At 40.8% G+C, this 15,040-nt stretch overlaps 1 protein-coding gene across 4 annotated transcripts in view; it reads left to right on the forward strand.

Annotated features, from left to right (window-relative positions):
• ehbp1 (EH domain binding protein 1) overlaps nt 1-15,040 on the forward strand; it is a 499,650-nt gene that overhangs the window by 204,872 nt on the left and 279,738 nt on the right. For all 4 annotated transcript variants that reach the window (XM_070889745.1, XM_070889742.1, XM_070889744.1 and 1 more), the window contains exon 6: nt 10,980-11,161. In XM_070889745.1, the coding sequence (XP_070745846.1) occupies nt 10,980-11,161 (182 nt within the window). The remainder of the gene's footprint in view (nt 1-10,979; nt 11,162-15,040) is intronic.

The following is a 15,040-nucleotide window of genomic DNA, read 5'->3' on the forward strand; positions in this document are numbered from 1 at the left end:
AGATTGCGGCATTGCCACCTGACTCATGACCCCTCTCCGGAACCCTCAGATAGAAGCCGAGCATCGCTATAATGAGAGCCATGCAGCCACATGCAACATCATCAAACAGACAATTGGAGTGCTCTGGAGGCTGCCTGCAATATTCCCCTCAGCAGGTTCCTGAGTTCATTTTGGTGTGCTGCATGCAACTTAGCCATCATGAGGGGACAGGAATTGCCAATGGGGATTGTAGAACCACCTCAAGAGAAGGGGAAGGAGGAGGAAGATGAACAAGTACTTTGGTTCGGTATTCACGAAGGAGGACACGAACAACCTTCCGGTTATAAAAGGGGTCGGGGGGTCTAGTAAGGAGGAGGAACTGAGGGAAATCCTTATTAGCCGGGAAATTGTGTTGGGGAAATTGATGGGATTGAAGGCCGATAAATCCCCAGGGCCTGATGGACTGCATCCCAGAGTACTTAAGGAGGTGGCCTTGGAAATAGTAGATGCGTTGACAGTCATTTTCCAACATTCCATTGACTCTGGATCAGTTCCTATGGAGTGGAGGGTAGCCAATGTAACCCCACTTTTTAAAAAAGGAGGGAGAGAGAAAACAGGGAATTATAGACCGGTCAGCCTGACATCGGTAGTGGGTAAAATGATGGAATCAATTATTAAGGATTTCATCGCAGTGCATTTGGAAAGAGGTGACATGATAGGTCCAAGTCAGCATGGATTTGTGAAAGGGAAATCATGCTTGACAAATCTTCTGGAATTTTTTGAGGATGTTTCCAGTAGAGTGGATAAGGGAGAACCAGTTGATGTGGTATATTTGGACTTTCAGAAGGCGTTCGACAAGGTCCCACACAAGAGATTGATGTGCAAAGTTAGAGCACATGGGATTGGGGGTAGTGTACTGACATGGATTGAGAACTGGTTGTCAGACAGGAAGCAAAGAGTAGGAGTAAATGGGTACTTTTCAGAATGGCAGGCAGTGACTAGTGGGGTACCGCAAGGTTCTGTGCTGGGGCCCCAGCTGTTTACACTGTACATTAATGATTTAGATGAGGGGATTAAATGTAGTATCTCCAAATTTGCGGATGACACTAAGTTGGGTGGCAGTGTGAGCTGCGAGGAGGATGCTGTGAGGCTGCAGAGCGACTTGGATAGGTTAGGTGAGTGGGCAAATGCATGGCAGATGAAGTATAATGTGGATAAATGTGAGGTTATCCACTTTGGTGGTAAAAACAGAGAGACAGACTATTATCTGAATGGTGACAGATTAGGAAAAGGGGAGGTGCAAAGAGACCTGGGTGTCATGGTACATCAGTCATTGAAGGTTGGCATGCAGGTGCAGCAGGCGGTTAAGAAAGCAAATGGCATGTTGGCCTTCATAGCAAGGGGATTTGAGTACAGGGGCAGGGAGGTGTTGCTACAGTTGTACAGGGCATTGGTGAGGCCACACCTGGAGTATTGTGTACAGTTTTGGTCTCCTAACCTGAGGAAGGACATTCTTGCTATTGAGGGAGTGCAGCGAAGGTTCACCAGACTGATTCCCGGGATGGCGGGACTGACCTATCAAGAAAGACTGGATCAACTGGGCTTGTATTCACTGGAGTTCAGAAGAATGAGAGGGGACCTCATAGAAACATATAAAATTCTGACGGGGTTAGACAGGTTAGATGCAGGAAGAATGTTCCCAATGTTGGGGAAGTCCAGAACAAGGGGTCACAGTCTAAGGATAAGGGGTAAGCCATTTAGGACCGAGATGCGGAGGAACTTCTTCACCCAGAGAGTGGTGAACCTGTGGAATTCTCTACCACAGAAAGTTGTTGAGGCCAATTCACTAAATATATTCAAAAAGGAGTTAGATGAGGTCCTTACTGCTAGGGGGATCAAGGGGTATGGCGAGAAAGCAGGAATGGGGTACTGAAGTTGAATGTTCAGCCATGAACTCATTGAATGGCGGTGCAGGCTAGAAGGGCCGAATGGCCTACTCCTGCACCTATTTTCTATGTTTCTATGTTTCTATGTAGGAGGAGCCTGGCGAGGAACTCAGGCCACCACCACCACCACAACCACGGGAGGCATCGTGGAGATTTCGCCGCTGAAAAAGCCTTGCGTCAGCGGCTCATAATTGAACGCTTTGCTTGAGCATTGCCTAGCCACTCTATCGCATCATGCTGTCTATTCCCCCTCTTATACTGAAAATAAGACACTACACAGGAATGGCTAAGGTGAACAAGAAAATGTATTAAACATTGTAACATTCTGAACTTTGTAATATTTATTGTGAGACTTAAATAAAATAAAATTAGCTGCATCCAGCAGTGTGAAAATTCAACAACATTATCAACAAAATAACATAATCCAGTGTAACATTATAATGTAACATAAAACATACAATACATCCAGCATCAACAACATAATGAAGCAATATTATATCCTGCCGCACTATTTATTTCCCACCGTTTTTTGCCCTCCTTCCCCTTTTCACCCTCCCTTGCCTGCTGCTCTTACCCAAAGTGGCACCAAGATGGCGTGCAGCAAGGCTGCCAGAGCACTGCTGTGTTGGGGGGAGAGACAATGGAGACGCCGTCTGGAGACGCACTGGGACAGCTCTTGATGTGGAAAGCCCAGCTTCTGACTGGCTAGCCTCTTCATCGATGTCGCCATTCTCCGGTGGTTTGGGTGTGACAGTGGGAAACACAGAGTATGGCGACAGGCATGGACTGCATCACCTGCCCAAGCTAAAGCAGAGCTTGTGCCTGCAATGCGCATATTCCGCAAGGGTTCGCGCCACACTCTCCGGGACTCCACTGTCACTGCTGGAGGCCACCAGCCCTGTATGGGCAAGTATGGCCTCGCTGTTATCACAGCTCGCACTGTCCAATCTGCGACCCTACCTCCGTAATGGTCGCTTTCAGATTGTCGATGCTAGCCAGAATACTACCCAAGGCATCAAGGAACTGATGGCTGACCTGGATGCTCTCCCTGGACATTCCCACCATGTCCAGTTCCACATCTGCTTGACTGTCAGCAGACTGACTTTGCCGACTCATCCTCCGGAGAGATGGCATGTGGGAGTCAACCCCATCACTGCATTGCTGCATGCCACTGGTCCCAGGAGCCCCAGATTCGTCGAACCCCAAGAACATCACGTCGTCTTCAGAGGAGCTGAGTGCCAATGGTGGAACAAGGGCGGATTGATGCTGCGCCGGAGTTGGCTCATCTGTATCCTCTTCCTCCTCCTCCTCCAGATGATGGCCTGATGTGGAGTGGTCCCCTGAGGGTTGCTGCAGCTGTGGCTGGTCATCTGGAAGTAGAAAGCAACAGACAAGTGGTTAGCAACAGGGGAGGGGGCAGAGTGACATGAGGAAGGTCATATAGCACAGGTTCATTTGAAGGACTGCCGCTACTGCATTATATCTAGTCCAGAGGCACCGCAGGACATTGCCCCAACCTAGTCCAGAGAGACTGCGTGACATTGCCCCAACCTATCCCAGGGAGTGTGCAGGACTTGCCCTCAGTATCCGAATGGGGGTCAGCTGCCTGATCTGTGACGCCGATAATGCCTGCCACTCTGTCCTCAATGTCAGTGGGTGGCAGGGTCTGAGGCGGACCGCCACCTGTCCGCACCTGCTTACACCGATTGTGTGACTTCTTTGTCTGCAAACATGAAAATGGGAATGGTTACAAGAGGGTTCATCTACTCTTGTGGCACAGATAGCGGCCAAAGCATTTATACCATACTATCTGAATGTAATACAGTCCTCTGTTTAATGGCCTTGCAGGTTGCGCGTGGTTCATCAGGAGGACATCGAAGTGGGGAGCAATCTTATGAGATCTCAGAAAGCAATCTTAATAATGTGTAAAGATCATTCATGGCAAATAGGGTGCCGACATAAGCCTACCTTTGTGTGCCTACAAAGTGCTGAGAGGCACACAAAGAAATGATAAATAATGTGTCAGATTTATAATTGAAGTAATAAAGGGGTGCATGAATTAAAATTGTACTCTCTGACAAACCTTGTCAGATCACTAAACTTCTTTCGGCACTGTGTGCCAGTTCTGATTACTGTCTAAGGCAGAGACCTCCTCAGCGATTTTCCACCAAATTCTTTTAAATATGGATGGCAGTGGTCTAGATCCACCCATAAGGTGCAACTCCTGCCATCTTCTTTCCACAGATCCCACTAGAGCTTCATTAGCCTCATGGCTGAATTGCCTGGCACGCTGTCTGGAATCGTTGTCCTCCATGATCAAAATCCAAATTTAAAATGGCTGATTCAGTCCCGGTTGTGCTGCATATGCGCATGGCTGCGCCCTGCATTAGTGTTTGTGACTGGACTCCAGACCAGAAGTGCGGGGAGGAATAAAATTTGCGCATGCGCAGAACAGCTAATTCTTTTAACACCGGAATTTACGGCTCCGGCGCACAAAGTGTGTGGTGCAACGCTGGAGTTAACGCTCCTTATGAACTTTCATTTGCCAAAAGTTGCTCGCTCTGGTGCTAACGTTAACCTGCCACTACATTTTTGGCTCCACCGCGAATTGCTCCCAGAAACGGGCGAAATCACAAAAAGCCAAAAATTCAGCCCATAGAATATCTCCAGATCGGAAAAATCCACAGGCCCATCTAATTTGCCTTCCTCCAGTCCTATGAATTGTATCTGATGATGTATTTCTCTTAAAAATACTTGGCCAATTTGATCTCTGAATAAAATAATTCTTTCCTGAATGCTTATACTTGTATCCCCTTGTTCTGCTATCCTGTAGCATTTGAATTAACCCTGACTGATTCTCCCCGGAGGCTTATTACTTTTAATACCTTCATATTATCTCCCCTCAGTCTTCTCGCCGAGAAGCAGAGTCCCAGTTTTGTGAATCTGTCTACACATGTATTATTCTCTAGTTCCCTAATTATTTTAGTAGCTCTTCTCTGCCCTTCTAGAGTTGAACTACCTCCTTCCTATAGTGAGCGTTCCAGGCTGTACACAGTACTCTAGGTTTGGCCTGACCACTGGTATATACAGTCCCAGGATAACCTCTGTTGTTCTATTCTCATTCTATACAGCCTAAAATCATATTTGCTTTCTTGACAGCAGCTAAATGTTAGTTTGATGTCTTGAGGGATTTATCTACCCACAGACCTTTTCCTTATTTGTCTTTGTCAGCAATTTTCCCTTAATCCTATAATCCCTCTGCTCATTTCAGATCCCTAAGTATGTTACTTTATACTTTTCTGCATTAAACTGCCTCTACCCATTGTCAGCCCACCTTCCTCCTGCCTTCCACTGTATAAAACACCCCTGCTATTTTGGTGGTATTCGCAAATTTTGAGATGGAGCTGCCAACACCTTTTTCAGAGTAGGCGAGCTAGTTCCAGTACTGTCACTATAACATCTTAGCAAAGTTCAACTTCGAGGGTGGCACAAAACAGGTAGTAGCAGATCAGCGACCCGCTATACACCGCGGCCAATTTCCCTTTCCATTGACTTCAATGACATTGACGCATAGTACTCCCTCAGTATTGCACTGATGTATAAGCCTTGAATTTGTACTGAAGTCCAAGAGTGGGGCTTGGACTCTCAATCTTTAGAAGGCAAGAGTGCTACCAACTGAGCCAAGCTGAAATTGTGGATAGTGTCCTCACTGGTATTCCTACAGATACAACACACAGTTGCTGGCATTTTTCAGCATACTGTGCTGAATAGCAAAAGAGACTGAATTACTTTGCCATATTTTACTCTGATGTGCCCAAACTAGTGGAATACCATGAAATTCTAGCCCTGGCCAATATAATTAATTTGAATTCAATTAAGTTGTCATACTTGTATTGTGTTTCACAAGTATTGTGTAATGGCATCTGGTTTAAATTTCCATAATGATCCACATATGTGATTAAAGGGATCTAATTTACCTCTAATTTTGTGAATTGTTGGTATATGTTCTTCTCACTTTTACAATCTCCGCATACAAATAGGAATTGTTGTCATCCCACAAGGGAAAAATCACCTGGGGGCACTATCGTTTCAAGAAATTAATGCCATTTTGCTATTCTTTCAATGTTAATCTTGTCCTACTTTGTAAGGCCCTATTTTGAATTGCAGCCTTATTTCCTTTTCTTTCTTCATTGGCAGTAGTTATAAGTGTTACCTGTACATGCCAGAAAGGGGAGGAATTGCATGACTGAAATTAAATGGATTTTTAATTTTTTTTTTAATATTAGCAGAGTAGGAGTATTTTGTCTCCAATGCTTCTCTTAGACCATGCCCAAACTTTGTGCTTGCTATCTTCACCTTTTGGTTCTGTTTTCTATCTACTATTGACATACAGAGAGGTAGCTGGTACTTCTTTGCTCCCAGAAATGAACATATAACATTGGGCCAAATCTTCCTGGAAAAATAACACGAGTTCATGACACACGCCATTATTATTGTGCAAATCGGCCAGCAAGTTCAGGGAATTAAGAGGTATGCCGTGAGTTGCGAATCTCCAGAACTTGTTGGTTGATTTACGCCGCTCCGCTGTTTTCTTCACGCAGACAGCAGCTCGCCCGTAACCTCCCTGTTATTTTTAAGAACTTGCTGGATTTGCACATTAATTAACAATTAAACTCACCGCAGAAAGTTAGGGCTCGTACTTAACAGTACAAGCACCTTTTAACAACGTGATAATTGTTACTGTAATTTAATCAATGTTTAATAAACTATTGGGTCTCATTCCTTCATGTAGTAAGTTCTTAGAGATTTATAAAATTAAAAATTTTACATTTTTTTCTTTTTTTCTTTCTTTTCCTTTCTGTCTTTTCTCTCTCTCTTAATCCAATCATTTTCCTCTATTTGTTTATCTTTCTGTACCTAATTTGACTCTTTCACCCGATTTCCTTCCCTCTCGTTCCTCTGTTTATTTCTTAATCCTTAAATCTCATTGATTAAGGAGATACATTGTTGGTTCCATCATTCACTGAGATTCCTGTTGCCCTATTGCCCTGAAACGCGGCAGCCAATCTGCGCACAGCAAGCTCCCACACAGCAATATGATAATGACCAAATAATCTGTTCTTATTATGTTGATTGAGGGATAAATATTGGCCAGGACACCGGGGATAACTCCTCTGCTCTTCTTCGAAATAGGATCCTTTACGTCCACATGAGAGGGCAGACTGGGTCTCGGTTTAATATTTCATCCAAAAAACGGCACCTCCGACAGTGCAGCACTCCCTCATTGCGCTGGAGTGTCAGCCTAGATTTATGTGCTCCAGTTCTTGGAATGGGACTTGAACCCACAACCTTCTGACTCAGAGGCAAGTGTGCTACCCACTCTGCCACAGCTGACACTGAAGGGTTATTGCCACTGGGAGCGGGGGCAGGTATCATCCAAATCATTAATTAGGATGGTCCTAACATCAACTTGCAGGGCAAAAATGTTCAATCTGAAGGGTTCAGGAAAAAGTCTAACTAACAGCCCACATGCGAGATGCCCCGCTTCAGCAAGATTTGGCCCATTATTATTTGGCTGGAGAATCCAGAACTAGGGGTCATAGTCTCAGGATAAGGACCATTTAGGACTGAGACGAGGAGAAATTTCTTCACGCAGTGGGTTGTGAATCTTTGGAATTCTCTACCCCAGAGGGTTGTGGATGCTCAGTCATTGACTATATTCAAGACTGAGTTTGATAGATTTTTGGATTTTATGGCAATCAAGGGATATGGGGATAGGGCAGGAAAGTGGATTTGAGGTCGAAGCTCAGCCATGATATTGAATGGCGGAGCAGACTCGAGGGGCTGTTTCCCCTACTCCTGCTCCTATTTCTTATATTCTTATTAAGAAGAGACTAAGGGGAGGACGTTGGTTCTCTTGTCCGATGTTGGGCTAAATACAAGAGTTGGGGGTGACCAATCTCTGGGTGCGTTCTATTTGCAGCCAATTCCACCCCCACCCCCTCCCCCCCTAGAAGTGCATCGCTGCCAATTTAGAATAGCAGAATTTATTGTGGTGATGTATTTTCCAATTACATCATCAATTCAACATGTACAATAGCAAGCCTACTGTGCCTTATGCATAGTGAGGCACTGGGTTCATCCAATTTGTGCTGTTTACTAAATTGTATGTGTTATCTTGCACAAATCTTGAAAAATAATTTCTCTGCTCTTATTCCCTGTGATATATTGGAACCTAAATTGTACAACAGTTTTTTTTTGAATGCAGAGGAATACAGAAAAAGTGACTCATGAAAGTTGTGACAAAATCCATTACATTGAGGATTTTAGTTTTGATTTCATTGTGAATCAGTGCTTCTACTTTATCTTGCTTTTTTAACGATATGAAAGCACCTGCAAAGGTGTTCTTTATTTATTTCGCATTTTCTCACATGATGAAATTACAACCTTTAAAACTGCAGAGGTCAAGGTTAGCAAGGAAGTGTGCATTCCCAGGCAGAACTCATTGTTGAAGTGGGCAGTATTCATGGTTGGGATTTAATACAGCTTTACCAGGTGTGAGAATGTCTTTGATCTACAAATTAGCACCTTAATAGGGTGTGCATACCGATTCATTCACAGGCTATTAAATTGGCCAATTGCGTTAGTTTTGTCATTTACATCTAAGCATTAATTTGTCAGTAGCTTTGATAATGAAACTCCCACATGTAGTTGTCTTTTCTGTGAAGTAGGAGAACTGAATGGAAATCTGTGTCCAGCGAGTGTCTGTGAAAAGGAATTTTTAAGTTTTGTGAACTTTACAAGTTGATGTGTAGTTATAGACACATTATGTATATAATTTGGAAATTGAACTCGGTCTGTATAAATTATTTAATTTGCTGAGAGGACCCTGACAACCAAGATATTTTTGAAAGAGTTGGGGTAATTTTTAATGCCCCTTTTATACGGCAGGTATCAGATTGACGCCAGTGCCTGCTTTACAGGAGTGAGTTATAAGCATCATTTCTGTACCAAGCAAAGTGTAACTGTGTGCAAGCATACTTAACCCCACGTACAAGGGCCCCTTCAGGGTGGCAGTTACGCTTTTTTAGTTAATGAAGAACTGATTGTTCTATCAGCTACTTACTAAATTTAAAAATGTCAAGGTGTTCACAGACCAGCTGAAATCTTTTAAAATTGCATACATAAACTATACAACGCCGGTTTTGTTGTAATTTGTTATATTGCAGTGAGAAGCCCAAGCACTGAGATTCTCATTGTTTGCCAATATATGTTGCATCCCTAGGATAAACAACTTCGTGCCCTAGTTTTACATTGATACAATATGAAAACTACTGTACGACTCGCCCATTAATTTTTCCTATTGTATTTGAAAATTTGTTCATAATACATTCACTGCACTGTAGATATCTAGTTAATTACCATGAGTCTGTTGAATTAAATAAAATAGAATTAATGCTTTATTAATCATCCGCACAAAACGTGTGCATAAAATTGACTTTAAACAAAAACAAGATATAGTGACAATCTTTGCTACATGAGATGTAATGAGTGTTGTTTAAAGATTGGAGGCAGCATGCAACCGTTTTCATTCCCTTCAGCTGCTGATAGTGAGGTACTTAACTGTATTGGCAGTAACAGCATAATGATAGCAGTATTGTTGTAATAAATTGATGGGCCTTTATTGTACAGTACTTATTTCATTTTACAGGTTTTTCAGAACCTTGGGCATTAATCTCATTCACTGATTGACAGTGGCAGCAAGGGAAAAGAGCACCTTCATTGTTTGTACTAGTCAAATCTGTTAAACCTAATTCTGTGGAGGGTATTTGCATATTCTTAAGTATCTCTTCTGAGTGGGCCTAAATCCTTCTCGAGTGTTTGATGCATTTTCAAATTCATTCTTAAGGTATCTACATGCACTATTAGTTCTGTATAATGCAGCCACGCATAATCTCTCAGATAAGGCTGGTCTTGAACAAGACTTTCTATGAAGGATGGCATGTTACATTTCTGACTTATTCTGCTCAGCTCATATATCAACAGAAATGTCAAGTACTGTACAGCAGAATGTCTGAAATATATGCCTACTAGCAGTGGACATCAATAGAGGTAGTAGGTAGTTTCCAGAATGTTAATTATGTACTAAATGCCTAATATTGTGTTTTGTCATTTTACCTTTATTCCACCCTTTAAAATTAATATTTTATCATGATAGAATTTGTGCTACAGCATTATGTTTCACTAACAGATGCATATATATTATATATTACTGTACATTTAAACTTCCAATGTTGTGGCAATTTGAAGTTTTGTCAATTGACCAAGTAATTATATCAGACTATGAAACCATTTCTATTTAACACTTCCTTTTATTCTTAAATGATAAATGTTTGTGTTTTTTGGTATTATGATCTATGTTTGTATAAAGTGATTTACCAATCGGTTTGATTGTGCAACCTCTTTAATATGCAGGGCAATTTTATGGAATTATTAGCTGTTTACTTGGTTATATACTAATGAAAGAAGATTGTTCAGTGTTCAAATGACGCAGAATGATTCAGTTGCTGGATTTGTAAGACTGTACAGTGAATATTTGTAATTCAGCTTCATGGGTATTGATGGGAGTAAAGTTCACTTCTCTTCAATATTGGGCTACTGATTCACAATTTCTATACTCAACCTCTATCACGGATTTGTAAAATATACTGTAGAAATTAATGCTGTTTGTACACTGGCAATGATAAAACAGTTAACGAGCTTAGCATTGCATTTAAGTCAGACCAGAAGATACTGAATAAGTTGTTAACCTGACCAACTAGATCAGCAAGTAAATATATTTGCAAAATATAAATAGGTCATGTTAATTCAGCTGAATTGCTTTTCAAAATGTACACTAAAGTGTTATTTTTCTATGCATTTGACAGGTCTAGGTTTTCATTTGAATGTATTGGAGGAAATGTTGGTTGATATACACACTTACACTTGCATGTTAAACTCAGTTCTAGCGGAGTAGATTTTATTCACTGATAATTGTTTTTTCCTGTTTCCTAGGAGTCACCTTCTGGTCGTAGAAAAGCTCTTGCCACCAGTAGCATTAACATGAAGCAGTATGCAAGCCCCATGCCTACACAGACCGATGTAAAGCTGAAATTCAAGCCTTTATCTAAAAAAATTGTTGCTGCCACACTGCAGTTTTCTTTATCTTGCATTTTCCTGAGGGAAGGCAAAGCAACGTAAGTTTCTTGGACTTCAACTGAATAACATTTCCTAAGTTGCTTCAGATGCATTTTACACCTAAAATGCTTTCTTTTACCTTCAGTCGGATGGTAATGAGGAGGCAACATGGAATTTTTGGAGTTTGCTATATGAAATCCCTATAAGCACATTGTGGCTTTCTTGTTTCTTAGAGTTGAAGCTATGTTGATATATTGCTCGGTAGATCCTTTTATCTACAGATATATGAAAGTTAACCCAATTAACATGTTCGTATCAAGCACAAAATAAAAAGTATAATGTGTCTTAGGACCATTTCTGCGAATATAATTTAAGATGAGATATTTGTATGCACAGTGTTTCCTCTTTTTTATGAAGAGAAAAGCATGCAGTTCAGTGATGCCCAAATCTCTAATGAATTATTAAGGCTTTTAGAGAAATGGATCATATTTGCATAAAAAAATGTTGCAAATATGTAAAATTGTGAGATTTATGAAATTTGGATTTCATGCAAATTTGATGTCATGCTAATTTGCAACGATCAAAGATTAGCATGCGATAACAGCATACTGTTCTGCATAAAGATTTTAGTTCGGGTTCTTGTTTATCCAAGTACCTGTGTACATGGATCAAAGAACTGTTTTTATTTCAAAATTTTTCCTGTCAGTAAATCCCTTTTTAATTAATCAGGCTCAATTCACATCACTTTTTTTCTGTTATTATAAATGTTTCATTATACTACATTTAGTTCTGAAATCAAAGGTTTATTTGCAATGATTTTTTTGTTTACTTACAGTTGCAAATGGTTAGATTTCAATTTTTTTCTCAAATACTGAGAATTTCATATTAGGGAAAGAGGGAGATAAAGGAAACCTTTTTCTTCACCAAGGTATAAAATACCTGTTTAAAACTTCTTTTCAGTCACTTTCTTTTCTATTGTCTCGTGCTATGACAACTATTTCTCTCCCAACTATTTCCATTTCTTTTCTTCCCTCCACCCCCCCCCCCCCCCCCCCTCCAATTGTCTAAAATCTCTGCCCCGTCTCTCCTGAAGGAAGTGATTCATGCTTAGTGTATGGCAGCCATTGTTATTATTAATAATAAAGACTGGGCAGGGAGTGTCTCTATGTAGATATCATAGCTGAACCTGATTCCTTCTTCACCCAACAACTATGCACATTTACCAGTGAGAGTCACTGGTTTGTAACGATTGAAAAGGCTTTCTCCTTATCCTATTTGTTTTTTTCCTTGCCTCTTTTCACCCTGTCCCTCGCAACCACAATTGGAGCATTTGGTCACTAAGCCATTAGGATATGTACATTTTTTTCCCGTTATTATAGGTATTCCCTTCTATTGGTCAATCTTTTCAATTCTATACTCAAATTCTGGCCGCTTTTGTTGTGATGTCTTTATCTCCTGAGCTTTCTGCCTCTGCTATTGAATTGTTTCCTTGCCTTTATACTTTTCATTCGTTTTATTCTATATTGTTCATTCATTTCTTATCACTCAATTCTTTTTCGCAAACCTCATTTTTTTTTCTCCTCCGGTTGTTCCCAAAGCCTTGTGGAATTGGAATTGATGGCATTTCTCTGATTGGACAATTGGTTGCAGCAGCAGTGAACTACATCATAGAATTATATCCGCATACAAACATGCCAAGATATGTTGCTTTTGAGCACCTTCCATTTTTCTTTAGGTTCATTCTGTTAATTAGCAAGCTATTAAAGGCATATGATATGCAGTGGATGATCAGATTGTTTTCAGAATTTCTGAAGATGACAGAAATGGCAAGATGAAATAATATGTTTGCTTTCCTAATTGTATTCCAATTTAATCTTTAATCAACATCTTGAAATATTGCTACGTCTTGTATTATAACTGTGTAACTTAATGTTCATTCTGGCTAAAATGGCATGATGCTCATGGCACCTGTTGAAATTAGGACTGTAGTTCAATTGTTCAGTTATTTTTATTTACATCAGTAAATGTCTACTTTTCATTTAAAACAAAGTAGTTCTGCTATAAGTGTAAGAGGAAAATGAGAAGGCTTCTCCTCCCACGAGCGGGCCCCCTGATATAGAGGGTCGACGCTCGCCCCAACCCGCGTAACAACCCCCGGAGTTAGCAGACAGAGACGGATGGCAAGGTATAACAATCTTTTATTACGAACGTCCGGGAACACCTCCCATCACAGCCGCCTGTGAGTGGAGATGCTCCCTGAACAGCACAATCATACAACTTTTATATATTTCAAAAACCCCTCCGTTCCCTGGTAAGACCTCCCTAGATCTCTAATTGGACTACCTTATCAGTGCTACTTCTCTAATTGGACTACCTATTAGTGCTACTTTGGATTGACCAAGACGCTCGTGACCACCTTAGGCCGTGACTAGAATGACTTCATTAAGTCAGAATTTGTTGATTCTCCTTGGTGCACGTGAGTCCGCCTCGAGCCTCTTCGCAAGGTCTTATCAATGTCTATTTAGGTTCTCACATCGTATCCTGTCGGAATATTATTGAATTGATAACTTCTGGAGCCTTGGTACAAGGCCGAAGAGAGGCCTTTTACCTCCTTATGGGCAGGTGCAGGAACCAGCACTTTAACCCTTGTCCCGCTGGTACCCCTAGTGCTAAAATTTTCTTACAATAAGTAAACAATGAATCACATTACCAGATATTTATTGTTGACTGTACTCTTCAATTTCTGTCACAAACAATTCTACTAGTAAAATGAGGAAAGAATATTCAGAAATAAAAGGGGAGCATTATGCTTTTAATGTTGTACCTGCACAAACTCTTTGACAGGTGGATGTGTTGAATAGTATGGTAATTGTGCGGTGAAGTTGGTATGCTATTTACTCCCAGCTGTTCAGCAATAAGAAAAGGACGATTAAATGTTCTGCATAAATTTTGCATGTTTGATATTTTGATGTTTACTTGGAAGAATTGTAGTAAATTTTAATAGAGCATCAAAAAATGACATGTTCAAGGGAAACATCAAAAATGGTTAAACAACACCAATTACGGGTAACCCTGGGGCTTAAATGTTTTTGTTAACTTGTTGATTTCTGGCTAAACAATTGGGGTTATTTACAGGATGAATTGCGGGTTTATGTTAATTTGCAATCTGTTATTTTCAGAAGCCTTGTCTTTTGCCCTTATTTAAAACTAACTTCAGTAGTTGCTACATTTGAAGACATTACCCGATGAAGTTTGGAGTTTTTACCCTTTGTAACCCTCTTTCTGTCTTTAAGATTTTACCATTTTGCCAGTTGTAATCCTCCTTTTTTAAAAATTCTGCAACTACTGGTGTGTAACCTGTTTATGATGTCTATTTTGAACAATAAACACTTCTGAGAACCCTTTAAACAATTATCAAAGTGCCATTCAGCAGACCTCCATAAATTTGTTTTTGTTCACATTTTTTTCATGGGTTTTTGTATTGATCAAGGTGAGGTGTCTGACTATCACCATGATCAAACACTCCCAGGTTAGTTCCATCGAGGTTTGGCTGTCGGGGGTCTTGCTGTTCTGTCCATCAGTGCACCTTTACTCCATTTTCAATTTCCCCACATCTGTTATCTTGGTGGTCACTCTGAGTGAGACACCACTTTTAACACAGAGCCGTGGATAGTTTAGTGTACTTAATATACCCAGCTGATAGCTGGTTTGTGCAGCTCCAGCTCAGATCCTAAGCAAGTCTGGAGTTGCAATCATTGCTCTCACCCACCACCCCCAGATTAAAAATCAGTAACAAATAGTTTTGTCATTTCTTTTTGCATAGACTTTGAGGGATAACTATGAACATATTTTCTTTCCCAGATAAAGCAACTTGCTTCCTTTGGCAGATATCTATAACTTTCTGTCCAGACTGTGAACAATCACAGGCTTTCTGACAT

Source organism: Pristiophorus japonicus, chromosome 9 (assembly GCF_044704955.1).
Source record: "Pristiophorus japonicus isolate sPriJap1 chromosome 9, sPriJap1.hap1, whole genome shotgun sequence".
NCBI lineage: Eukaryota > Metazoa > Chordata > Chondrichthyes > Pristiophoridae > Pristiophorus > Pristiophorus japonicus.